General features: G+C 34.7%; 3 protein-coding genes across 4 annotated transcripts; all 3 read right to left on the reverse strand.

The window, feature by feature from the left end:
- Positions 1 to 1,724: 1,724 nt before the first annotated feature.
- Positions 1,725 to 4,950, reverse strand: LOC129313329 (histone deacetylase HDT1-like). Of its 2 annotated transcripts, none has more exons than XM_054956317.1 (10): positions 4,865 to 4,950; positions 4,158 to 4,231; positions 3,856 to 4,064; positions 3,614 to 3,636; positions 3,484 to 3,528; positions 3,210 to 3,388; positions 2,838 to 2,912; positions 2,674 to 2,755; positions 2,087 to 2,204; positions 1,725 to 1,998 (listed from the first exon to the last, which is right to left on the reverse strand). In XM_054956317.1, the coding sequence occupies exons 1-10, from the start codon at positions 4,875 to 4,877 to the stop codon at positions 1,938 to 1,940; spliced, it is 879 nt and encodes a 292-aa protein (XP_054812292.1). In that variant the 5' UTR covers positions 4,878 to 4,950; the 3' UTR covers positions 1,725 to 1,937. The 2 variants fall into 2 exon arrangements, with proteins under 2 accessions (XP_054812292.1, XP_054812291.1); XM_054956316.1 differs by having other exon boundaries at positions 2,674 to 2,764; positions 4,865 to 4,949.
- A 2,217-nt stretch (positions 4,951 to 7,167) lies between these two features.
- LOC129313330 (uncharacterized) lies at positions 7,168 to 8,965 on the reverse strand. The gene is made up of 2 exons (XM_054956318.1): positions 8,275 to 8,965; positions 7,168 to 7,811 (listed from the first exon to the last, which is right to left on the reverse strand). Exons 1-2 carry the CDS (start codon positions 8,672 to 8,674, stop codon positions 7,609 to 7,611), a joined length of 603 nt encoding a protein of 200 aa, XP_054812293.1. The 5' UTR covers positions 8,675 to 8,965; the 3' UTR covers positions 7,168 to 7,608.
- A 7,605-nt stretch (positions 8,966 to 16,570) lies between these two features.
- Positions 16,571 to 22,917, reverse strand: LOC129313639 (protein TIC 100). Its single transcript, XM_054956911.1, has 11 exons — positions 22,144 to 22,917; positions 21,277 to 21,348; positions 20,744 to 20,833; positions 20,052 to 20,225; positions 19,785 to 19,875; positions 19,490 to 19,552; positions 19,310 to 19,376; positions 18,483 to 18,586; positions 18,266 to 18,392; positions 17,363 to 18,129; positions 16,571 to 17,235 (listed from the first exon to the last, which is right to left on the reverse strand). Exons 1-11 carry the CDS (start codon positions 22,806 to 22,808, stop codon positions 16,963 to 16,965), a joined length of 2,493 nt encoding a protein of 830 aa, XP_054812886.1. The 5' UTR covers positions 22,809 to 22,917; the 3' UTR covers positions 16,571 to 16,962.
- Between the last annotated feature and the right edge of the window lie 3,482 nt (positions 22,918 to 26,399).

The following is a 26,399-nucleotide window of genomic DNA, read 5'->3' on the forward strand; positions in this document are numbered from 1 at the left end:
GTTCACCAGTGTGTGGATGAGTTACTTTACTATTCAGCAGTAATTTTTCAGCTGCCCACTCTTAAATGTTTTTTTTCCTACATTTGTACCAACATATGCATCATCTTTTACCGTACACCATATATCTATCTAACTATTACTACTATTATGAGGTTTAAGATTGAGAATTGATGATTTTACAACTCTTGCAAGAAGTGTATAAAAAGTCGTTCATGATGGAGCTAGATTTTATTGTGGAAAGTGTGAAGCAGCTGTGAAAAATGTTATTCCAAGATATATAAACCTAATCAGTCTTATTTTGACAACTTGACCATTTATTTACTATTGTGAGTCATTACATATTATTTATCAATCAAACAATTTTTTTTTTCTCATGTAAATATTAATACATACTGATTTTGTTATTTAACACCTAAAAGTGATAAACTAGTGTATTGTTATATTTAAGATCGTATGTATTATATTTAAGATTCCTAAACAGTAGGATCTTTTTTCTTTTCTTTTCTTTTCTTTTTTGGATAGCAATGTAGGGTCTTTCATTAGTATGCATTGGTGCGTTACATTTAAGATTGCACGTAGTACTATGTTTAGGGTTAATGGCTTTTGTTGGGAAAAAGAAAAGGCTAATAGCTTTAATTAAAGATGATTTGGGAACATGTTGATATTTGTTGAAAAAATAAAGACCATCAACTAATTTTAATTATTCTTAAACTGTGATTCAGTCAAAATACCTTTCAATAAATCTTACACTAACAACATGTATTAAAATTCTTGAAATAATTTATTGCCAAGAGCATTAATTTTAATTTATTTTCTTCACTTTTGTTTCAGTTTAGAATAATGTTCAATTTATAGCTTATATCCATTTGAATACATCAAATATTGAACGGAAGATGTTGCCATGGATCTTCCTATTGAATTCCATGTTTTCGACTTACAAGAATCTTGGTTATATATTGGAAGCCGAAATTCATGAAACTCTCCCTCTGAAGTACCCTGAGGAAGTTTCGTCCTTTTTTTTTCCCTTCTTGGGGAATTTATGTTTCATGATGCTTATTCAATCCAAGACGATTCGAATGAAATTCTGAGAATATGCTCTTCCATGCCCAATCAAAAGGGCATGCGTCCTTTGGAAAGGAACCTACTTGCTAATGGATATTATTAAAACAAGGTCTTGTAATACAAAATCTTGTACATGTCAAGAGTTGGAATTTTTGATATTAAAACAAGGTCTTGTAATACAAAATCTTGTATTCCAACTGCAAAATTCCGTTTATTTGTTCACATCCTTCCTAAACCTTATATAAAAAATCCTATATATCTAGAACTAAATCCCTGCAAGCTAGCACTCTCCGTTACCACACCTCTAGGCATCTTCAAATTACTGGCATTTTTAAGCATAATTTTTGGCCACAGAATTAATGAGCCCGAAAAACGATGATCAATACGAATACCCAGTGAAGTACCAAACAAGACAGCTCTCACCCGGTCACACCAAAGAAAGGGGTACGTTTTTTCCACATCTCCACGAAAAGACCAATAGCATCAAGTTCCATGTAATGAACTGAGGACTCCCTTTCAATGCGGTTCCGCATTCATGATTAGCATCGCAATTGGAGAACATAATGAAAAGCATTAAACTCCCTCACAATCCTTTTAAAAAAAAAGTATTAAACCAAAGCTCCTAGAAGCTTCATTTGCCCTTGATCACCTAATTGTGGCACTGATTTAAATTGAAGTTTTATAAACACAAACATTTAGGAGCTCAGTAATGTCAACCAACAGTCAAACAAGTTTAGACACCTCATGCACACCAATGCCAATGTTTACTATGAGACCAAAATAGCAAGGATAACAACCTAATGTCCTCACCGCACTCATGGTAATACCTAATTCCTAATAAACAAAATATAACTTGTAGATGCTAGTACTTAGTATCACTGACCCCCATGCTTAGCCTTCGAATGTTGTTGCAGACCCCCTTCTGAGGTAAAAGTCCTACATTACAAATAACATAATAAAAAAGATTAAACACAGGAAAATCCAACAAAACTATACTTTTTTGTTGTTGAGGTCGAAAACATACTTGCTACAAGATTTGCAGGCAAACTGTCCACCGGATTTGGGAGTTTGGTCACTTTTTGGAGTCTTTCCTTCCTTCTTCAGAGGATGAGGAGTGGCTACATGGCCACCCTTCTTACCATCTACAACATAACTCAAACAGAAGATATTAACCGTCTACATATTGATATCATCCATATTCAACACACAAACGAGCTATCGAGACTACTTATAATGTTCTGAATAAAGCTTCACCAATTTAAACCAGGATACCAGCACGAGCTTGATAATTTCCACGCACAGAAAAAGAAAATTCTAAAAACAATGAGATAATGAGAAGCGGTGGGTTCTAAACCGATTCCTTACCAACCTTTGAATCAATTTCCATATCATCTCCTCCAACACCACCACCAGCAATGGAAACTTTATAAATAACTGATACTAAATACATCCAAGAAATGTAATCAGATCTAAACACGCATCCAACCCAGACCCTCCTTATTGGTAAATGATTTATCCCAGGTTAAGAGTTCCTAAATATCTATGCATATATTAAAAGTCAAAGAATTAAAAAGATTTATCAAGGAGTAAAGCATATTAAGAAAGCCTTACCAGTCTTTTGAGGGGTAGCAGATTTCGCTTTCTTGGCAGGGACAGGAGTTTTCATTGCAGAGTCGTTAGGTCTCTTCTTAGCCTGATCAGCCTTCAAGAAAAATTATTAGGTCATGCATTGAAAACAAAGTAACCCTGAGATAATAGGAATGCACAACTCTCACCTTCTTAGGAGGGGTTTCATCATCATCTTCATCACTCTCATCATCACCACCATCAACAAGGCCGCCAACCATTTCCTACAACATCAATTGTGCAAAGATAAAAATAATATTGCACAAAGGCATGCTATAACCACGTCAATAAGATACCCTTCATTTGGGGTAAAATAAGCAAAGCCAAATTCTCTGGTCTTTGAACCTCAAAGAACAAAGTTTAACAGAAACTAAACTAAAAATCCCTAAAGCACTTTCACAATGTTCTTTTTTTACCAGATTCTGCATATGGGATCAAACAAAAATACAACCTAACACCTATTTTTTCAAAGAATAATGGACAGTGAAGTATGAAAAATATCACCAAAACTACTATGGTACCTCATCAGAACTGTCATCATCAACCTCGTCATCTGATTCATCATCCTCATCATCTTCAGATTCATCTTCATCTTTCTTTGGATCCACAACCTTCACTTGCTTCTTTGAATCAGCAAGCTTGACATCATTACTTTTAGATGCGGCAGCCTTTGCTACTTCAGGCTTTATATCAGGTTTTGCTAAAAAAGACATGCATTAGTTACCCTAATACTCAAAATCTTGTTTAAGCAATATATTTGCTAACAAGAATTTCAGAATCAAAAAGCAATAATACCATTATCTCTGGTCATCACCGGGATATCCTCATCATCCTCGCTGTCTGATCATGTGACACAAAAAGCAAGTATAAACAACTATCATATTCCAAGACCAATAAGATTCACAAAATAAGTTTTAAGCCTCACCAGTGAAGTCCTCATCGATCTCCGTGCCACCAGCAATCAATCTGATGTTAAGGAAAAAATTGAAGTTGACGAAATTTTTTTGTTTTTGGATGCCAGCTTTCGAAAATGTTAAACATAAAGCAATTGCGATTCTTTGAATCGGCTTGCTTTAGCCTGTGCATAAAATCACCATGACTATGGGAGGAAAGTTCTAACAGAAAAAATTAGATAACACAAGAAGCTGAAACAACTGCAAAGGATATCCTGGTAATTCCGCTTTGTAACCACAGAAATAAACACTTCCATGTTTCCAATTGTGAGAGAGCTCAAACTTTTTCTCTAGAACCAAATCAAAAGATAGTTGAGGGAATTTCTCCTGGGAAAGGGTTCCTAAAACAAGCTTCTGGTCACCAAACTTCAGATAAAGGATCACAGGTTCACTTGCTTTATTCTTTGCCTCACCAAGAGCAGCCTGCAAAAAGATATATGAGAGATTTTGCAACAAAAGTAAAAATACAAAATTAGTAAAAATGGAAAACAGAATAGCAAGCAAAAACAATCTCACCTGAGACAGGTGTATGCATTTATCAAAGTCATCTGGATCTACTTCAACAGGTGCCCCAGCCTTGACCTCAACGCCTATTGCCAAAATAAAAGTTAACATAATATCAGTAAACACCGCAATTTCCAAACAATGTCAACACTGGAAGGGGACTGCTATGCCTTTCCTCATTACACATTCAAACACAGAACCCAATCCATTAACTTCACCTCCTCCCACTCCAAGCCTTAAACCCTGGCCTATTTAATGACAGCATAGCCTAAAGGAATCACTAACTACGATGTCGAGTAAACAAGGCTGATCAAACAGAAGTGCCAACTTCCAACAGGACTCGTACTTACATTACTGGTAAGGAGAAAATACGCCGATTTCCGAAAGAATACATAAAACAAACTAACCCAAAGAAGGAACCACATTTTTGCAAAAACGATGAAGTGAGAAGATGATCACGCATATCGATAAAAAGAATGGGTTGAGGGGGTATGATGTTAAGGGTCGGGCAACGAAAGAGCAGAAGAATACCACTTCGAACTAAGTATAATCAGTAATGAATTTATAAGAAACAAAAATAAACAAACAAACAGAGGATGAAACATAAAAATAGGACAAAGTGGCACAAGAATAATCATCGCGTGGATATACATGGAACACTGGAACGTTTCCACACAAACGTTTTCGGAAAAATAAATGAGAATGGAGGTGAAGCTTACCCCAGAACTCCATTGCAGTAACGAGGAAGTGATTCGAAGACGAATAGGGTTTTCAGACCGAACCCAACAATGGGCAGATACCGATTACGAGTTGGCGATTTAAAGGCTTTTATAATTGTGTTGCCGCCTTCTAGGGTTTTTTCGGAAAAATGAGTTAACTTTTCACTCAATATAATTAATTATTTTTAAATTTATTAATAACTTAAATTACTGTTTTGTCATTCTTTTAAATTAATTATTTATGAATTTATAATTAGTTGTATTGAGTGAAACTTATATAGAATCCTTTTCTTCTTTAAACTTGTTAATTCTTTTAAAAATAAAAATAAAAAAAACAATCTAATGACAATGATTTATGTAATTGTATGGTTTTTTTTATTTTTTTTATGCCTGAGAGTTTGTTAACGGCTCAGAGTCTCAGAGTTACAGTAAGGACAAGAAATAGAGTTAGATAGAAGTTTTTATATGTTTGTAATTAAATTTTTAACTGGAATGTTGTAATATATGATTCTTCAATAATCAATATTAATAATTAATAATACAATAATATATTGTGTGCGTTATGTAATTAAAAATAATATAACTATGTATAAAAATCATAATTATAATGAATATTATTTATATAATTATTTATATAATTATTTCTCCGTTTATAATCACAATTTTCTTGCTGCTTGTTTGGGTTTGGACTCCTCTTGGATTCTAAAGAACACAAGATTGGGCCTTGCTGGGTTCCGCACCATGGAAAAGCCCAACGTGAGGCCTTCTGTAAGGGAACAACAACTGTGAAAACCCAAAAACCAAACAAAAAAAAAAACAGAGATAAAAGAATGTTAGTGGACCCAAAAAAAAACTTTTCATATAAATTTTTGAACAACCTTCACATTTTGTTCTCTGTTCCCTTACGCTCATCGTCAAGGATTCCCCGTGGCAAGAACAGGAACCAGCTTAGACTAGAGAGAATGAAGAAAGTTCTTGAATGCAGCTCTGAAAGATTGATATTTGCACCACCTTTTCTTGATAACTATGTTTGACACAAAATTTTAGCAAGTTAAAAAAAAATAATGAAAATTTGTAAGTAATATTAATAAAAATAAAATAAATACAGTATGCAAGAGAATGTTTTTATTATCGAATGCGTTATTGCTCTTCTAATGTAACCGAAACAAAAATTTTACCCCGGTAACAAGAATGCACGTAAAAAGGTGGGCGAGGTAAATGAGCTTGAGGATGTTACAGGGTTTGTGGCTGACACTTAGACTGGGTGACACTGACGAGGAGGAATGAAATGTGGTGAAGACAGTGCCAGCTGGTAGGTTTTTTACTTATCGCTTTTGGTCTGATGAGTTCAGAGGCTGGGTCGCTGGGACAAGCTTTAAGGACCGTCAAGGATCTCGGATCTGTTTGGATACTTATTAGAAATCAATTTTAAAATTAAAATTATAATTTTATAAAAATTTATTCAAACACCCTCATTTTACAAAACTATATTTGATTTGAGAAATTTTATTTTAAAAAAATTAAAATTTTTTTTATTTACAAAACTCCATTTAACTCCTTTTTTTATATCATTTATTTATATATTTAAAATTAGTTCTTAAGAAATCATCCAAACACATTTAATTTATTAAAATTAATTTTTAAAAACTTGTTCAAATATCATCACGTTCTAATAATTAATTTTTTATAATTAATTTTTTCTAATTAAAATCCAAACACACCCTTCCATGTTTCTGGAATTTTCACGTTTTTTTTTCAAAATAAACATTACCACTAGCTCCACTCCGAGAAATTTGCAATTTATCAGGTCGAGAACCGTTTTCGCTGTGGCAACTTAGCTTTAAAGATGGAGTGTTTGCCTTCCTGCATCAAAACGTAACTTAGCTTGAATTGAAGCACAACTTTTTTCCTTTTCCTTTCTCTTTTTTTTTTTTTTTGGCCAAGGAGTAGCACAACTTATTAAGGAGCTAAAATGAATGAAAACTCAAGGCTGACTGATTTGATGGAATGGACGACAGACCAAAAAGGGTCCCACAGAGGATAAAAGTCATATTTAAGTGATGTTAGCAGCTCAAAGTGCCTGAATTCGGGCAATTAAAAGCTTATTACTAAATGAATAATAAATCATACTAGCTATCAAATGTGTTTTTTTTAACAAAAAAATGTTCGTGTTTTTTCATTTAAACAGAATGCATGGTAATTGGCCTGTGATGATTTGATGAAACTAAGCGCCATATCCTTTTTTTTTTTTTTTTCCGGTACATGTGCGTATAGTGGTTTTTCTTCCGTGCAAGGGAAGCATCGCAGCATAAAAGCATTATATAATCTCACTGTCCAATCATTTTCGAGACGGTCAAGATGAACGATACAGGCCACCATATGCGCGTGGAATCTGGTAAAAAGGCAGAGCGATATTCGGCACAACATCATTTTCTAATTAAATCAGAATAAATAAAAAAACCCCTAATTTCCTCATCTTCATCATCCTTCAGACATCCTTTAGGCTAACAGCAATAAAGCAATGCACCGTGACAGAGTCATCTCGTCAAGTTACGTTGCACCAACTGTAATCAAATTCTTGACGAGGAATAGCATACTAGCGACCGAGAAAGGAACAATTATGTGACATGCAGGATTAATTGCACTGTGCATGCTCACAACAGCTTAAAGTGGGACCAATATGTACAGGGACATTGCCGCCGACCGAGAGAGAGGTTAGCGGTGCCCGCGGATGCTAACCAATCTCACAGCAAGAAATCCAACAACTTAAGCCAAGCAAACCCACTCTTGCCAACACGCTCCGCCTCTTTCGAGCACGATCCAAACGCGGTCGTTACGCTTCCGCCTTCCCCGCCGCCACCCTCCGCCGTGCCTGACGTCTGCTTTCTCGGGCACAGCAAAAAATTCCTTGACCCGAGCTCCATCAGCTTCTCCCCTCTATCCAGACCTGCACGCATTCAATTCTGTTTACATCCCCCTATCTTTAATTTCGAACGCCGCGATGCGCAATTCCCAAAAGCTAAAACTAATACTACATGTATATATCTATGATGATTTTTTATTTTAAATATAATAAATTATTAATTTCTAAGAAGGTCAAAAAACAATGTTCAAGCGATATTTAAATATAAATTTTTCAGTGGAACTAGAGGTCGGTTCCATCAATGATATTTTATAGATATTATATTATAATAATAATGTTAGTTAATACTTTATCTTGATTCATGTCCTTGGAAATTCTTTGAATCCTTCAAATCATATTAATATACATGCAAATATTTCAAGAACGTTAAAAAACCAGAAGAAACCATGAGGCATGGGAATTCTTCTGTATGCTATGAATTACTGAAACCAGAAGAAATGATGATTAAAAAACCAAATGAGAAAGAGATTCTTATCGTGAGACTCACTTTCTAAGCTGAACTGGGAGTAATGGAGGTCAAAGGCGGAGGGATCGGTGGCGGGCAGGATCGGCCGGCGACCTTCTTTCAGGTACTGTCGGACCGACGCCGCCACCAAATCACCCACTTTTGATTCCGGCGTCATCACGACCTTAACCGGTCCCAGGCTTCCCAGAACAGTTACGTGAAGCAGCAGCTTTGGCGGTTGCCGGGGCAGGCTCCCATCCGGCGTCGACCCGGCGTTCTTTCTATGCGGGGCGAGGTCCGGCACAGTCTTTGGTCGGCGCAGTTGAGAGGACATCGCCGCCATCGCGGCGCTCTGGCCGTGAAACGAAGATGATTTATTGCCTAACTTTCCTCTCCGGCAAGCCTCAATGTGGCCGGTGCGGTTGTTTTTGGAGGTAGGCATTGGAAATTATATGTAACCAAGCAAAAGAGGCTAAGTTGAGAGCAGAGAGATAAACTGCGGGGGTGGTTCGGATCACCTCAGTCGGCGGTAACGAACAAATCGGAGGCGAGGAAAGCCGACGGCTGAAGAAGAGCTTAGGCTCAGAATTCGACGGCGACCGGAAGCTATCATAACCAGAAGGCTGTAATCGTAATCAGTGGAACAACGAACGAAGAAGAAACGTGGCTCTGAGCGATTCTGTGTAGAGATTTGTAACTGCACCGGAATGTTTTGTGGCGAAGGTAGTTGGGGATGAGTTATATAATCCTGAACGGGGGCGGATTAGAGTGTGTGGTAAAGCCTATTAAAGAACGACGCGTGTCTAGGCTGGGATTGGTTATGCAGGCGAAGTAGAGGGCTTTTGTGAGTGGATGGGTATTCCGGTGTTGCCTAGAGACGGTGGAACCTGGTGTACTTAATAACTGCCGCGAGCTACTCGCTCATCAATCATCGGTAATTAATTAACCTTTTCCATTTTGTGTCAAGATATAATAATTAATTAACCTTAACTTGTCATTTTTCATTAGTTAACGCTAACGGAGTCAATTAGTCAAATACTCTGATATTAACTAGAAACTAGAAACAAAAGGACTCTTGATATTTTTACACAGAAATTTAGCTTACCATAATTGTATACCATGTATTTTGTTATTGTTGCTTAGCATTTTTTTAAAATAAAAATAAAAATTGACATTTGGAAAAGACATTAGAAATACGTATATATACTCCATTATATATTTTTAAAATTTTTATAAATATACTTTTATATCAAATTACTTTCGAAGTTAATCTCATTAAACTTATTCTTTGCTGCACATTTATTTGATGGTATTGGTGCTACGTAATATATTTAAATATTGTCAGATTAATTAAAAATATTTTTTAACGTGATTTTTTTTTAGCACCCACAACATTTAAACCCTCAGCCCCCTGAAGGAAATCAAGTGATCTATCCCAATCAATTCAACTATCATTTGTTGCTGCAAACTATTTTCTGTATCCAACAACTTACATTCATATATTTAATAATCACCATAAAGCGGAATTTCATGATGATATTAAAACAATCGTTCCACTAAAATCAATAAACAATAGCTAATGAAATTTATTATATGTTCTTTTTTTCTTTTTTTGAGTAAAAACTGAAGCGTCATTCCAATAAAGGAGCTAACATAGTAACGGATACAACAATCCAATGAAGAATAAAAGAGATAAAACCATTTACTACAAAAAAAAAAAAAAAAACACACACACACACACACACACATCTTTCATCAGACAGCATCTATAAGGAAAGATGCAATCTGATCAAAGATCCAAAAATCATTCACTAAAGTATGACCGAAAATGGTTAAACTATCAGCAAAAGTATTATAATCTGTGTATAAAATTTAAGGAAATAGTACAATCCCTAAACAACAAGTTCACAGTAGCCTGAATGATGTCTTCAAAAGAGTGATTCCAGTTTCGAGGTCTGGTGAGTAGGTTAATGGCTTCCGCACAGTCACAATAAATCTCTATATTTCTAAAACCATTGAACCAACACATCTCTAAACCTTTGAGGATTCGTAATATTTCCTCAATAATGGGGGGAAAAAGATCCTAACTTAACACTGTAGCCTGTTAGCCAATCTCCATTTGCATTCCATATATATCCCCCACATGCAGTTCTCCCATTTCTAAGAGTGGATTCGTCAATTTCTAACCGAACACTATCATTACTAGTAGTGATCCAAGAGTGACTCTTCAATGGTGCATTACTTGTAGTGGGATGCTTTCCAACAAACCTATAGTCATTAACAGCATTCATAACACACTTGGGGACAAGATGTCAGGTATCCCAAAATAGGTAAGCAGAAATAGTAGGCCAAGGCATCATATTATAGGAATTCTTTCCCAAAACAGATTTGTAATTCCAAGCCAACCATTTATTACAATCACAATTGTTGAAATTAGTCTAGAATTCAAGTTTAATGATATCCGACCAGATTACTTGAGCAATTTCACAGCCGTGGACGATATGCAAATCTAATTCTAGTACGTTATAACCGAAAGGGCACTGGTCTGATTCGAGCAGATGTCTTCTTGCTCTGAGTTGAGAAGTATGCAATATGTCTTTTGCAAGAAGCCATACAAACATCTTCAATTTTTCTGGCACTGGCCATTTCCAAATATTCTTCCATAAGTTGTCCACTGGGTCATTATTACCTGCAAAAATAAAATGATAGGCATATTTTAAAGAAAAAGAACCAGGATGGTTCCAGAAGAAGATATCCTCTCCCTCACTCTCTCTTGGTAAACAAGTGCTAGCAATCTGGTTAACGGTATTTGGGTGGAGCCATTTCAACATTTTTTGAGCATCTCAAGTCCCCTCATTCAAAATGAAATCTCTCGTAGTATCATTCTCACATATAGGCTGATTTGTCACATTAGTAAGGCTAATAAGAGGAACCCCAAAGTAGACCATCTGTCATACCAAAATTGAGCATGATTCCCAAACACAATTCGTCTTCCTAAACCCTCCTCAAACTTTTTCCAAACTTTAGAGATGCCCCTCTAGGCTTCAGAAGTAATTTTCTTGTTCTTTACGATAGGCACACCTTATCACCACATTTATATTTAGTATGCAGCACTTTGACCCATAATGATTCTTTTTTTGTTACTGAGTACCAATATAGTCTCATCATGAATGCTTTATTTTGCATTCCTAGGTCCTTGATACCTAGGCCTCCTCTGTCCTTACCTTCTTGCATTTCCTTCCAGGAGACGAGATGCCTCTGTTCCTCCCCGTAAAAGGTTATGACTAGTTATATCAAATTTATTCAGCGCTTTTTTGGGAATCAATGTAATCTGCATATGATAGCTAGCAATAGTAATAATGACTGATTTCTACAAAGTCGTCCTCCCAGCAAGATTCAAATATTTACTTTTCCAACCTGATAATCCAAGTTTGACTTTATCAATGATAGGTTGAAGTGGTATCCCAAGGTCTCTCATCAAGCTCACTCCCGATTTGCTACTGGGTGCTAAGGCTCTAGAAAAGTGAACATGTCTTGACATGCACATTTTTGTCTTCCCTTCGTTTACTCTTTGTCTTGAGGCGCTACAAAATTTCTCCAAGCATCTTATCACGGTTTCAATTTGTACATTAGTTGCTTCTCTGAAAAGAACAAGGTCATCTGCGGAAAAAAAAGGTGGGATATAGCTGGCCCTTCTTTAACTAATATGACTGGTTTTTAATTCCCCAACCTTATTTCATCTTCAATCAAATGGCTGAGTTTCTCCATGCACAAAATGAATATACATGGAGATATTGGGTCTAATACCTCTGGCAGGGAGAAATTTATTCGAAGGCTCTCTATTCCAAAGAATTTTCATATTAGAAGTTTCCACACAAGCTCAAATTAATCCTTTTATAGGAGCTTGTAGCCCAGTCTCCTCTAAACATTGGTTTATAAAATGCCATTTCAGCCCATCATATACCTTTTCCAAATCCACTTTTACAGCTAAGAAGCCATTCTTTCTTTGTTGACCTCATGGTGTGGATGACTTCTTGAGCAATAAAAATATTGTCATTACTTTGTTTTCCTGCAATGAAACTGTTCTGATGTTGATCCACTATCTTATCCATGATGTTCTTGATTTGAAGTGTTAATAACCTTGAAAATTATCTTGTACCTCACATTACAGAGCGAGATGGGCTGAAAGTCAGTAATCACCTCTGGCTTATCAATCATGGAAGGGCGAGGGCTAGATCTTCATTTTTGTGCAAGAGAATGTACATAATATTAAATTTCAGTTTGTCCTCAGTCAAAACGAATCAAGAAACATATACAGTAATTGTGTGTTCCATTTCAAATCCCTGTAATAAATCTATTTGACCTGGATAAGTTTAACACATTGCATGAGAGTTATCAAGATGTGCTTATCTTATCAAGATAATTGGAATTAAAATGATAAATTAAAGGGTTTGGCAGAGAGCGTTTGGGAAATGAGAGGTCATCTGAGGAAGAGGCAAAAGTGCAGAAGGAGGAGGGTGAGAGGATACGCGAGCTGGCGATATGTGCAGCTTGGATTAATATTTGATGAATGAACCCATGATGGTTCACGTAACTAATTATTTGGAATATGATCAGAAAAAACTAATGACTAGGAATGAGAGAGATGACGTCAGGGGCATATGATTGCCTGATTGAGGAGGTTTGGAAGGTAGCAGGGAAGGCATTAACTACATTGGAGACACACAAGTGGGAGGCTGCGTCCAAATACTCGCCCTCTTTTTTGCTACTTTCCATCTTGTTTGTTCATTGTTGCTTTCTTCTGGTCCCAGGTTTGTAGGGCAGCATCATCTTGACAAGTTTTGCTATGCTTATTTATGCAGCATGTGTGGATTTGAACTAATGTAAAAAATCCCATACCAAATAATTTTTTCTTAATAAATAATATATAATTAAATAATAAGGAGTTCATATTATATAACCAACTCAAGTAAATAATTTAATATTTATTTTATTTTGCATTATAACTAGTTTATTATATTTGTCAACGATATGTCATTGTATATCAATGATAAATTCTTTATAAATTTTTTTAATTTTTAATGATAAATCTCTTATATATTAATATAAACTGATCACACTTTTAAATTTTTAAAAATTTAGTCTATTTTCTCATAACACAAGATTTTTTTTTTTTTGCTAGTGGTCAATTTATCCTAAAATAAAAGAACATATAAATCCTATGATTGAGATTTTGAGTTAAAATAGAGTTTGTTTTTACTAGCAAGCCCATTAATTAATTCAGTTTACTGATCAGTTATGTCCCAGAAACGATTCTGTTTAGCTGCTCTTTTCATTATGCTTCTTAATTGATGTTAGAATTAATGAGGTTATGAAAATCCTTATATACTAAAGCATGTGTTCCAAATTAAACTAATATTTTACTACACTAAGTACAGTTGATTGATGAAACCACTCTAATTAACCGCGACATAGACAGGGTCGGCTGGCTACACCCTCCGCCAATACAGACAAACACACTCAAACCTTTTGCCCACCTTGCTCATTCCTTACGTGACTATTTTTCTGAGCTCGACAAATTTTGATTCATTATCCATCATATATACATCTTTTAAAAAATGTACGACATCACGTCTGCAGGTCCCATGCAAAAGTGGCACCATATTCACTTTCTTATAGTTCATCTAGCCACAGGCAAGTGTGCATGAACCTCGTTGCCACCCAGTATCAATCTCCCACCATCCCACGCAGTTAACATTTGTATTCACCACAACCAGAATATTTACGGTCAAATAAAAAGAAACCAAAAAAAAATCTGTATCGGCTTTGTTTTGTTGAAATTGTGACTCAAATTTTTATAATTATTTATGATTATTTTATTTATTATCTTAGTGTAAATCTATCATATCTCTATTTGATATTTTAAGAATATTTATTATTATCCAAGATAATACTTTTAGCTGACGAGAAACACTATATATATATATATATATATTTTGTCTCTCCATTTTCTATGGAACAAACAATTATTATAATTTCTATTTTTCTATAGTGAAATTTCTAGCTTGTTGTCCTTGAGTTTTTTGTCCTTTAAATTGAGGGGTTTTCTTACATTAAATTTTTTATGTCATTTTTTATCAATTTTTCTAATTTTTTTATTATTTTTAATTATTTTATCCTATTTACTTCTGCTGATTATTTACTCACTTCCTGACAGTTTCGTCAATCTTTGAATATCCAAAATTATTTGCCTCACTGTGTGTTTTATTTTGCTACACATAATAGTTTGACTTCGTCTAAATTTATCATCACCGCGTAATGATAATTAATAATGACTTCTTCACTGGAACACCTTGACAAACTCTCAAAACAGTCATTGGTCTTACGTGTTTGAAACCTTTTCCAGACATGTCGGTAACTTAAAAAAAAAAAATTCAGTAAAATGAATGATGAATCACGTTGGTTTTCAGAAGTCTAAAAGCAAAAAAATGTATATACTTGGCTTAGACGCGCAAGAAACATCATCCATGTTTCTGTTTTGGAAATAAAGAAGCGAACTAGATTCCTTGAGTATAAAACGGAGAGTGAATTTAAGCAAGCCAAGTTTCCACATTTTATTGGACATACTATGATTGTAATGTTTGGCAATGTCAAGGTTTGAAGTTACTTGATGGTTGCGTGAGACGATAGCCCGCCAAATTACTTCCTTAAAACATATAGGTCATTGTAAAAGACATTACGAAAGTGGAATGTGTAATAAATCATGCATGCCAACACTTGAAATCAAATGAACTCCTAATTAAAATTAAACCAGTAGATAGGAGGGAGGCGACGTAGACGGATTAAACAATTAGGATCATGTCTCATTCAAGAGGTCGTTCTGGTGATGAACACTATATAAACGAGACGAGATGGTAGGGACGGTCGACGAATCAAGTCGATGATATAAAATTAAAAAAGGATACTATTTTCTATGAGCTCATCAGCAGCCTCTCTTCAATAATCATCATGTGAATGTGATGCCCACTTTCACGGGGCACCACAGATTCCTTATTTTTCAATATAATCACATGTCAGTCTGGTGACTTCTTATCAGATCACTCTCTGTCTCTGGCTCCATCATGCTTAATTTTTTTAATTAATACTCGCTAAATATCTGATCTCACCGCATCCTCTGCCTCAAAATTATTGATTTGCGTCATATTTTGGAATTGGAATCTCCTCTACGACTTGGAAACATATAAAGATAATGAAGTCAATCTTTTAATGATGTCATGTGGAGCATTGTTGGGAGTGGGGAGAAGATAAGGTCGGTAATCTAAACGTCATTTAACTTATTCTATTTTTTAAAAAAAAAATTCGCTGTATAAGATGAAGGGCCCCTTGCTACATTACCGGGGGCTGGCATCGTAATTTTAGTGATGTCTCATCATCCTTGAGTTTATAATCAAGTACTTTGGCAAAAATAAAAAAAAATCATTTATAATTTTAATAATATTGTTTGGAGAATAATAATATACTTCAAAACTCAATTTATGAATTTATAGGTAATAATCCAAAAAAAAACAAAGGGAGAAATTCCTATTCTCACTCCAAAATTATAATTTAGACTGCAAACAATTATAACTCAATCTTGATGATCGTGTATTGAAAGATATTTCAAATACTAACATACTATGGAATGCGATTAGAGGAATGACACTTAAGTTCTAAAAAATAAATTTGATCATCGTTAAATTTTAAAAAATTGTTAAAAGATGAAGTATAAGTAATGATTCAAACAGGCATGAATATAAGATTTTTAATTGCAAATCAAGCAAGTTTTTTTTTTTTATGTTTAACTGCATTGAAATCCTGTCCTGGTGGTTGATTTTAAAAAAAAAAATCATGTTTTATGAGTGAATGTCATGTTGCGTTTGTTGTTTTCTTGAGTTTAGGATTGCAGCCGAAGGTGGTTCTTGTTGATGTTGAGAAACTCTGAATTGAATATTCAAAACTCAAAAGCACCATTCCGGAAAGATGGGATAGTAGGATGTATTTGCCATAATTGACCGTGCCAAGCTTTCTGTTTAGGCCTTTGGGGACCAGTGGGCCTCCTTACCTCCCTAACCGACAACTATGAACATCAAGCTACTAGTTGCAAAAACAACGATGTTGACGAGCAGAGGCCACTGACGGCTGCTGAAAACGCTAATAATGGCTATCCATATCATTCACAATAACTTTAAACAGAAGAAAAATGTAAAACCATGGATTCAACTGTGATTTACCATCGACAGCTACAGTTTAGATGGCGTTTACTGTTTACTGAGATGAAATTCAGGAAAGTGAAACGTGATGAAAATGAAACGCAAACAATATCCAATAATTCTAATGGAAAATTCCTTTCGGACAGCGAATGGCATAAATAACAAAAAAGTTCTCATTTTTAAATCTCTCTACCATTACAGACAAAGACAAGACGGGTCTTTAAAAAAATTGAATACTCCCCTTCATTCCTTTCGTGTTGATATTTCTTTCTTTTCTCACTTGATTCAATTGAAAATAAGATACTTGGGACTCACACTGGGCATATTTGGATGCAAAGAATCCCATTCGCCAACATACTGTGTCTCTATATGCTTCAAATTATGCACCGGTGTGTGCAAAGACAATACACTGTCTAAATCCCTCTCTGGTGCTGCATGCAACCACATGTCCCCCTTCATTCTAGGCTCTTCTAACTTGTTTCTAGAACTTGAAGAATCCAGGGAATGGCACCAAGGTCTGAGACAATGAACGCAAGTTAAAACATTTCTTTTGTGAATGGCTATTTACCTTGACTCTCCTAAGTGGTTGCCCAATAGCCTTCAAGCTTCTCGTCTGGCCAATTACAGGACGAAAACTAACTGAATCAAATGTTCTCACATTACTGAAGCCGTCAACAGACAAGGGAGGAGCCAACTGTGACTTCGATTTACCCTTTTTCAACCTTGAAAAGGGACTTGGCATCCTGAACGGAACCTGCAAGGTCAACAGAGAAAGGCGCAAGTTTCAGAAAAGAAGCATTGCTCAAGATTAGCTTAATTGAATCAGGCACGTGTTTCCAGAGAATCATGCGTCAGATGAATAGTAGGAAATCATAACTCACCCCTGAAACAAGGCTACTGGATGCGAAAAACAGTGAGGATGTAGAAAATGGTGATTTCCCAGGTTTGCTACCCTTCTGGCTATCCCTTGGCTGTTCCTGTTCAATGGAACCGAAGCTTGATTGTGCAACATCATCCTCATCCTCATCCTCATCTTCATCTCCATCTACATCTTCTTCCTCTTCCTCTTTCACTTCCTCCTCTGCTATGCGAGCTTCTCCTTCTTGATTGATTTCAGCAGTGTCATCTTCTTCTTCTTCTTCTTCTGGCAAACCCATTTCCACCTTTTTTTCCTCCTCTTCCTCTCTTCTTCTCAACAATTCATCCAAATCTGCAACCGCCTCTTCAAGACACAACTCAGCTTCTACCAGTTCAAGTTCTTTCTCCAATTGCTCCTTTTTCATTTCACTATTTTTCTTCTGCTCTTCAGTCCACTTCTCCAAGTTATTAAATAATGGCTTCAAAGCATTCTCCACTGCTATCACAACACGCATCAACATGCCCTCCTTTCCATCCCTTTTCTCTCGTCCAAAAAACTCATCATAACCAAGGGGAAGGAAGTGGGCCTTCTCTGGGTCCACATCCTCATCCTTGTTTAAGGGCGGTTGCCAAAATAAACGTATTCCATGTTCGTCATCCTCAACATAATTAATTAGGTGTCCAGTTGGAGTATGGAGGATGAGAGGATCCTCAGTATATATGAACTTCGATGGATCTTCAGGATCAGGTTCTGGTTCTTTGTTAACGAGGATAAATTCAGGAGTCTCATCTGATCAAGCAATTGAAAGGATGAATTAAAGGAACTGCTTCTTGTTGGCAGAGAATATGACAAAATAGAAAATGGATAAGATATTGTCATATATGCATACTACACACTTGTTTGCGCACACAGAGAGAATCAGCACCTTTTGACCACCAGTATTCAAGTTCAGCTGGCATGGGTATCCTAAGTGGAGCCTTATAGAAGGAGTTCAACCACATTTCCCTCTCCTGATCTACTTCATGAATGTATGTTTTCCAATAATCAGGGACCTGCCATAGAATCACATCCATGTCTCGTTTTCATGCATAAAATGGAAAGACACAACGTAAAGAAGATTGAATGTTGCCACTGAGCCTTACTTCATAAAACTGGTTAATGAAGCCTGGTGCCATCCACACGTCGTCTTCTTCATAGAAGTAGGGGTGCTGAGGATCACTGTATGGACCTCTCTCTTCTCTAACCACTGAGCGGACAAAGGTTGAATGATAAGTAACAAATAATAAGCCTAAGTGCTGTCAGACAAGCAGATACAAAATTTAAACCACATACAGATAATCAGAAAACGGAAGTTTGTTCTAACGGAAAAGAAAAGGAAAGGAAATTTCATTACAAGATAGCAAATATAATTCATAGCAATTACAAATCTGTTTTGTGTGAAGTTCCAATTGTCAGCTGGTCTATTTTATCAGTCAAGTCAGAAATTAGGAAAGAGCAAGAGCAATGATGTGCCAAACTGTCCGGGGAAAGCATGGCCCAAGTTTCTGTGCACACTGTAAATCAAACACAAGCTTTCTAAAGCCACAAGCAAGTGATATTCTCTCAGTGTGCTAATCAGCTTATGCATGGGATTATGAACACTATTGTAATACTCTAGTAAGGTAACGTATGAATACTATGTTAATACTTTTTTATTTTAGCATAAGCAGATGACATTAAAAACTTTTAGATCAACAAGCTATTGAAATCAATCCAGAAGAAACCGCCCAAAATAATAATAATAATAATAAGATCCTATGAATGTTAAGACAAAATAAATTCTATGAAGCTCAGGATAACAGACGGGCCTCCATGGATTCAATAAAAGTACAAAACCACTAGCAACCTAACCAATAGAGAAAGGAAAAAAATTTTAGTGCGCGTGTATCAGAATTTCAATATGACATAAGTTAAGGGATTTCAAACATACTTCCATCAGGCTTGTTGACAAACATGCGAGCCTTTGCAGCAGCTACTTCTGCTATACCAGCATGCAGCTGGCCCAAAAAAAACAAAAAACAAAAGAATGTAGGAGAGTTAATAGAAAAAAACCTAGTACATCTTCCTTGCTGAGCTGAAAGAAACTAAACAATAGCAGGTTATTAAATACCGCAGAAGTTTCATCATCGCAGCCCTCAGAATCATCTAGCAATTCTCCAAAGTAAAATCTCCCCTGCATCCACACGAATTATGCAACTAGCAAGTTAAAAAAAATGTAACAATCCTCAGGAAACTAAAGAATTCTCCAAACAGTACATTATCTGCACCTAATTTGCAACATAAAAATAAAATTCAAGATATTCCTCCCCATTGTCCCCCGCCCCCAAAAAAAAAGGAAAGAAAGAACAAGAGATAGATTGGACTTAATAAGTTAAGCATATGTGTTGTCTACATCAGGCACCTACATGAACCGTACGCTCATTAACTTCATATACACCACATCCATGCATTCTCCCATGCTTCCATTGACCAGCATACCGATATCGACCTTTCTCCCTGGCATAAAAAGATAAAACTTCCACAAACCAGCACAAAATAAAGATGACCCGTAGAGAGGGTACATAGAAGTGCAATGCTTAGTGATAACTTACAACATCACTCTTTCTAAAAACTGTAAAGGAAAATAGTGCTTCATAATAACAGGCAAGAAAGAGCTAACTAATAAAACTTACGGTTTTCTTCCAAATTGTTTAACCCACTCATCATTCTCATAAAAAGGAATTTCGTAGGTCCCATCAGCAAGATTATAACTATCTTCAATATCCATCTCAAGCCATTCTCTGTCCTCAGGGGACATATAATCCCTTGATATTATCTTCCCTTCAGCCCGCATCTTCGCTTCAAGCCTAAAGACATGGGGAAAATCAGCCAATGGTACTATCAACCAACAAAAAAGCTCTTGCTGACAATTGGCAATGCTGGAAGAAAAGCTCAATGCTGGAATACCTAGCTGGGAGGGGGAAGTTGGAGTTCACATGTTATTGTGCATATATTTTAAGTAGTTTTCTTATCTTTCATTGTTTTTTTTGAATTAACACAATTATTCTTAGCTATTCATTAAATCTTTGATGGATGCTTCCTTGGATTTATGATTAGCTTAAGTGTTCTGTTTTTACAAGGATAAGATTTAAGTTTTCAATCTTACTTATGATAGAGTTAACTTATTTTGAGAGTAGAGTCTCTTGGATTAAGCAGAAATCCTCACTCTAGGAGTCTTCTCTCCCTTATATTGTCTATAAATTTAAGTTTACTTCCATTTTATAAAACAAGTTCAGAGGATTGATGAGCCCAGAATTTCTACACTGATATTCTAGCTTTGATGCGTTCTAAGACTTATCGACAAGTTTAGAAGCTAGTTTCATACTTGGAACCAGGTGCAGGTTCAATATCAGGTATATCAACTTCAACTACGCCATGACCCTCCATGTCATTTTGGAGCCATTCACCTTCATACCTGTGAATAGCATTGTGAAATGTCAACAACATGAAAAGGCAGAAGATATTTCGATAAATTAATAGATATTAGATAATAAGCTGATACATCCAATGGGGTAACCAGTACATGCTGAAAACAAACACTAGTAAAATGTAAACAGCCTTACACTATGGATGACAAAATGTGAACAAAAGATGTGATATATCTTCAGGAAAGATAAATATATAATCCATCTTGCTACAAATAATAACTTCATAAAATTTGTTATCGCCAATAAGAATAACAGCTATTAACTAAGGTTTCACAGTAATCCAAGAGATCGGAATCACTCTTGCCAAGAGGATGGCTAAATGATTTTCAAAACATATGCACACTTACAATTTTGACTGCCACTGATATCAACACCCAGGCTGTTTAAAATACAAAATGGATTATAGACATAATGGGTCAATAGACATAACCTGACAAGCCCTTCTGGAGAAACGTAAACACCTTTTCCATGAGCATTGTCATCCCAAACAGTGCCTTCGTACCTTGATGAAAAAGAACATTCTGGGTTAAAAAAATATGGAAGTTAAGAAGGGGGAAATCACAAAATAGCAACAGAGGTAATGACACAACCTATGAATTTGAGAAGCGTTCATTAACACAACTCTGACATTACGAACAAGTACGATTAGAAATTAATGGAGACAGACCAAAAGGTTTACGAGTTTGTTAAAAAGTAATAGCATGTCACTGATCCCATAATCACCACCCATCCAGTTTAACCTGGGAAAATAAAATGTCGCAAGAACCAAATGTCACATCGTGGTACTAATGTCACAAAAGTAAAATAACTCAACCACTAAGAAAGACTGTCAATTCAGGAGACTCTGACAGTATCAGACTAACAACAGTAACCCAATTAGAGAAAATGTCAATTGATAGTGTTAGCTTATGAATATGAACAAATTCATCGTCTCCGCAAAAGTCTTTTAGCTTACTGTTTTAACAGATTTAAACAAAAGCAGAAATTCAGCCATATGACTTGGCACGCAAGTATAGTATTAATGCTCCATCAAGATATCGGCTTTATCAATAATAAATTCATTATAAAACAAACGGAAGACGTAAAAGCTACCACTTTAAATTCATAAATAACAATAATGTTAAGTTCACAATCATAGGGAGCATACCAGTTACCACTTAAAAAATGATGGAACTAACTGATTACTCCTAGCCAGTTAAGCATCCAGATAATCACTTCCTGACCTGACGCACTAAAAGCCTAAAACTTCCACAACATACTCAGTAAATGATAAATTACAAGTGAAAATTATACATACGAGCTGCCGTCTGGGAAAACGTAGCTGACCCATTGAAGGAATTCCTCAATCCTATCCAACTCTTCAATTACGGCCTTGGGGGTCGATATGTCGAAATGGTTATCGGGTATCGCAGGATTATACTTACGGAAGGGGACATAAAATGGCGCAATGGGTGGTTTCCTTCCAGCATCAAGCTCCTCCTGCACATATTCCCAATCATCTTCATCTGCCCAAACTGGGTCCCAACCCGTTCCACCAATTTCGAATGGACCATCCGCCCAATACTCCCCCAAGTCTTCTTCCTTCCAATTCTCTGGGTCCTTGGGAAAATCAAAAGGGTCAGACTGCGCCAAAATATCTCGGTCCTCCTCTTCGTGTATCCTCTTCAATCGCTTGCTGTCGAGAACTTCCGAGAACACCTCGAAGTTCGCCTCAGGAGTGTTCTCCAATTGGGCCATTTCCTCGCGGGATCGCCGGTAGGCCAGAGCGTCGCGAATTTCATTTCCTTCCTCGTAATCTCCTTCGTAGGAAGAGTCATACGAGGACTCCGACTCCGTGTCCGAATCATCGTCAGAGTCTTCGGAATTGGATAAGGGTGCATTTGAGTCTTGTTGCAGGTAAGTTCTCTTAGCTTCTTCTCGTTGTGACTCGGCGGCATTATTAGCAGAACCTCCGTTTGCCATGTCCCGTCAGTGGCAGTTGCTGCGGACGAAGATAAGGCGAGTGGAACCGAGTAGAGTCAGCGATACTACCGAAATAAAAGCCTGGGTGCCACTGCTAGATAGCAAAGCAAAGAGGGTTTTTCTTTTTTGAACAGTATTTGTTTCTTTCGCAGCTCGGCATTATACTTGCACGACACATGCACGTGTTTTCGTTTGGGGCACTTGAACGGCGCTTCACTGACTGTCGTTTAAGCTCTGTTTTCCCGAGCCTTTTTCGGATAAAATATCATTCTAAGAGCCGCTGAAAATATGTAATATCAAACAGATATTAAGAAATTTTAAAATACTGGTGCACCATTAAAAGATTAATTTGAAGATAATTTTAAATAAAAAAATTATGAATAAATTCTTATTAAATATAAATAATATTTCTTAATTAATAATAGTTATTTATTAAAATATTATATATACTTGTCCACTTCCACACCAAACTCTTTTAGATTAATGAACTTATTAACTGGAGAATAGTTTTTTATTAAGTACAAACAGATGTCTGTTAATTAATGAATGATTATTTATTAAAATATGATTTATATTTATTCTTTCTCACAATCAAATTCTTTTAAAATTTTGAATTTATAAGTTAGCAAGAGTTTTCTTATTAAATGTCAATGGCTTTTTGTTAATTAATACATAATTACTTGTTAATTAAAAAATAAGGAAATCATAGTCTTTTTTTCATCTAAAATTACTTTTAAATCAATTCTCTAATCCTACAGTATTCTTTTTTTGTTTTTTTCATGCCTCGTGTATTCCTAGTTTAGCACAGCTTTTTTACTACTATGATACACGAGTTTTTTTCAGGTCAACGTTAAAACAAAATAAATTGTTCACTATTAATTCTTTCTTCATAATGCATTGCTATAATTGATAGCTATGGAATTAATCTCTTAATAAATTCAAGAGTCGTTTAATGAATTATTTTCTCTCAAAAGATGTTTTTCATACACGTGTCTCTAGGAATTAAACTCTAAAATAATATTTAAGAGATCCAAACTATTATTTGTGCTACTTTCATTTGATTCCTTTGTTAATGTTTGGAAAAAGATATATACACGAATTGTTTTAAATCAACAAATAAAGTTTGTTTTTATTTTAAATTTGTTAAAATTTCATTTATCAAAAGGTTATTAACAAAAGTAAATTGTCATAATATAATTTATATTTAAATATATTTTTTAAAAATTAATTTAGTAAACTAGAAATTATTTAAATTAACGATGATTTATACTTTTGAATATACAGTAACAAAAAGGACATTAATTTATAATGATTTATTATTTTTGTCATATAAATATAATATATTATAGATATAAATGATTAAAAAATGTAAAAAATTTAAAATAACGTGAAATTTAATATGCTAAATAATAAGAATAAAAAATATAAAGTTTAATATGTTGAAAAAAATTATATAACAGATTGTTCAATATTAATTAATAGTAAATGTTAACATGATTAACGGTTTGATCTTTAATGTACAATTTGATCTCAATTGAATCACGAACTTCATTTATCTCTCTATCAAAAGTCACACTTAAAACTATCCTGTGAATTAATTATAGAAATGCATGCTTGTTAACATCACCATGAAAATTAATCATATTTTTATCATCAAAACGTCCAAAGTTAGAATTAATTATAATTTTTTAAAAAAAAAATAAGAGAAAACATGGTCATTTACAAAATTAGATATATATTTTTTCTCCCATTAAATTCTCCAGCTCCCATTTGACATTTCCAATCCATCCTAAAATTGCTTGTCAAAATCCACATCCAAAATCTTTTTGAATTCACATTCCAAAAATTATTTTGCCAAATTTAGAAGTTCCCAAACAACATTTAATATTTACAAAGTTAGGAAGTACTTTTCAAATGTCAAATGAGCTCTAAAATTATCTCTGGAGTTGCAGTGCAACTGATTTAATCAAACTCCTGAGTATGAAATACAAGAACTTTTTTTCTGCTACTGGGATAAAATAAAAGAATGCGAGCATGTTTTCGAGGTTTTATGAAGAACAGCGAGCATTGAAACAGTAGAAGAATGCAAATTTTTCTCTATTTCTTCTTCCGCTGTCACATACCAACTGGATATTAATCAGTTGAAGAAAAAAAATCTATCGCACTGGAGTAATGAATGACGATCTAATGTTGCTGGTTATATTTGTCTGCACTATCACATGTTGTACAGATAGTATTTATCAATAAAAAAATCAAATAATATTACGTGGATAGTATCTATCAATAAAAAAACCAATCAAGCCTATTGTTAGTAAGGATAAACGTATATAACATGTTACAACACTACTAGTTGACAGTTGACGTGAGTTGACAAACCTCTCCCTTGCTTATGAATCTTTTTTTTTTTTTATAATTTTACCCGTGAATCTATAATTGGCAAGACAAACGATGGTATACATTTGTTCTTCCTTTTTCTTTTTTTTTTACCAAAATATGCACAACATATTTTGATATTGACCATTAGCGTAGGCTTTTTAAAATTCAAATAATCATCGTAGATGAAATCCCACATCATCAATAAAACTTATCAAAGGTCACACTATTTGTAAATTATAGATAGTCAACTTATTGCGTGTTTGAATTTCAATTAAATATAATTAATTATAAAAATAATTAATTAATATAATTAATTTTAATTATATTTAATTATATTATAACACAATCTGTTTGAGTATTAAAATTAATTTTGACTGTATAAATTATCATAAAAGATATTGCTTTTTAAATTAAATTATTAATAAAGTTGTATGTGATATTATTAAATTCGTTAAACTTTATTTAAAAAGTAAAATATATTATTTAACAGTAAAATTAAATTTATAAACAATCTCTCGGAGTTTATTTTAAAATGTGATTCTGACTCAGTAATCAATTGTCAACTTTTTTTATTGGTTGGGTACTTTTTTTTTTGTTTCAAAAATCAATTATTTAGGCTGCAAAGTCAATTAATATGATAATTCAAACAGGCTGTTAATTGAAAATCTACGTTGATGTACAAAACTCAAGCATTGGTAGCTGTTACCAAGTTCTCCAGCCATACACATCATTATCATCTAAATTCTTTAAAAAAAGAAAACCCGATGCCTCGCGTGTGTGCGCTTGATATCACAGGACTTGATGGGAAATATTTATTAAAAAATAATAATAAAAAGATTATAAAGGAGGCTCGCATCGCAAGTTTTATTCGCGAGCGCTGGCTAGCACCTGACTCTGAGCAACTGCGCATCCAATGCGAAACTCGGGAATCATCGTAAAATACCTAACTAGCCGTGCTAAAAGATTTTAATACTTTATGGCCTTGCTCCGTTGTTAAAAAAAGTTAAAATAGAATATATTGAAAAAATAAAAATAAAACTATAAGATAATTAAAATGAAAATAAAATAAATAAACCATATTAATAAGAGTGAAAGGTAATTTAATTTGTAGAATTGAAAGCCCTTTTGTATGAGATTTTTAAATTATGTACGATTTTTACATTTATAATATATAATATTGAATATCATATGATTTGTTTTGATTTTTTTAAACCA

The sequence above is a fragment of the Prosopis cineraria genome, unplaced genomic scaffold, assembly GCF_029017545.1.
Source record: "Prosopis cineraria cultivar Desert tree isolate PC_DT_omini unplaced genomic scaffold, ASM2901754v1 PC6, whole genome shotgun sequence".
NCBI classification, from domain to species: Eukaryota; Viridiplantae; Streptophyta; class Magnoliopsida; order Fabales; family Fabaceae; genus Prosopis; species Prosopis cineraria.

What these genes read in the sequence shown, in the direction of transcription:
- LOC129313329 (XM_054956316.1), bottom strand. An exon ending in TACAAAGCGGAATTACCAGG is followed by an intron (nt 3,637 to 3,855) that starts ATATCCTTTGCA and finishes TGCTGGTGGCAC; the next exon opens with GGAGATCGATGAGGACTTCA. An exon ending in GATCGATGAGGACTTCACTG is followed by an intron (nt 3,529 to 3,613) that starts GTGAGGCTTAAA and finishes TCACATGATCAG; the next exon opens with ACAGCGAGGATGATGAGGAT.
- LOC129313330 (XM_054956318.1), bottom strand. Translation starts at nt 8,674, where the DNA reads ATGCCTACCTCCAAAAACAACCGCACCGGCCACATTGAGGCTTGCCGG. An exon ending in CTCCCAGTTCAGCTTAGAAA is followed by an intron (nt 7,812 to 8,274) that starts GTGAGTCTCACG and finishes GAATGCGTGCAG; the next exon opens with GTCTGGATAGAGGGGAGAAG.
- LOC129313639 (XM_054956911.1), bottom strand. Translation starts at nt 22,808, where the DNA reads ATGGCAAACGGAGGTTCTGCTAATAATGCCGCCGAGTCACAACGAGAA. An exon ending in GAACCTGCACCTGGTTCCAA is followed by an intron (nt 20,226 to 20,743) that starts GTATGAAACTAG and finishes CCATGTCTTTAG; the next exon opens with GCTTGAAGCGAAGATGCGGG. An exon ending in GCGATGATGAAACTTCTGCG is followed by an intron (nt 19,377 to 19,489) that starts GTATTTAATAAC and finishes TTTTTGGGCCAG; the next exon opens with CTGCATGCTGGTATAGCAGA.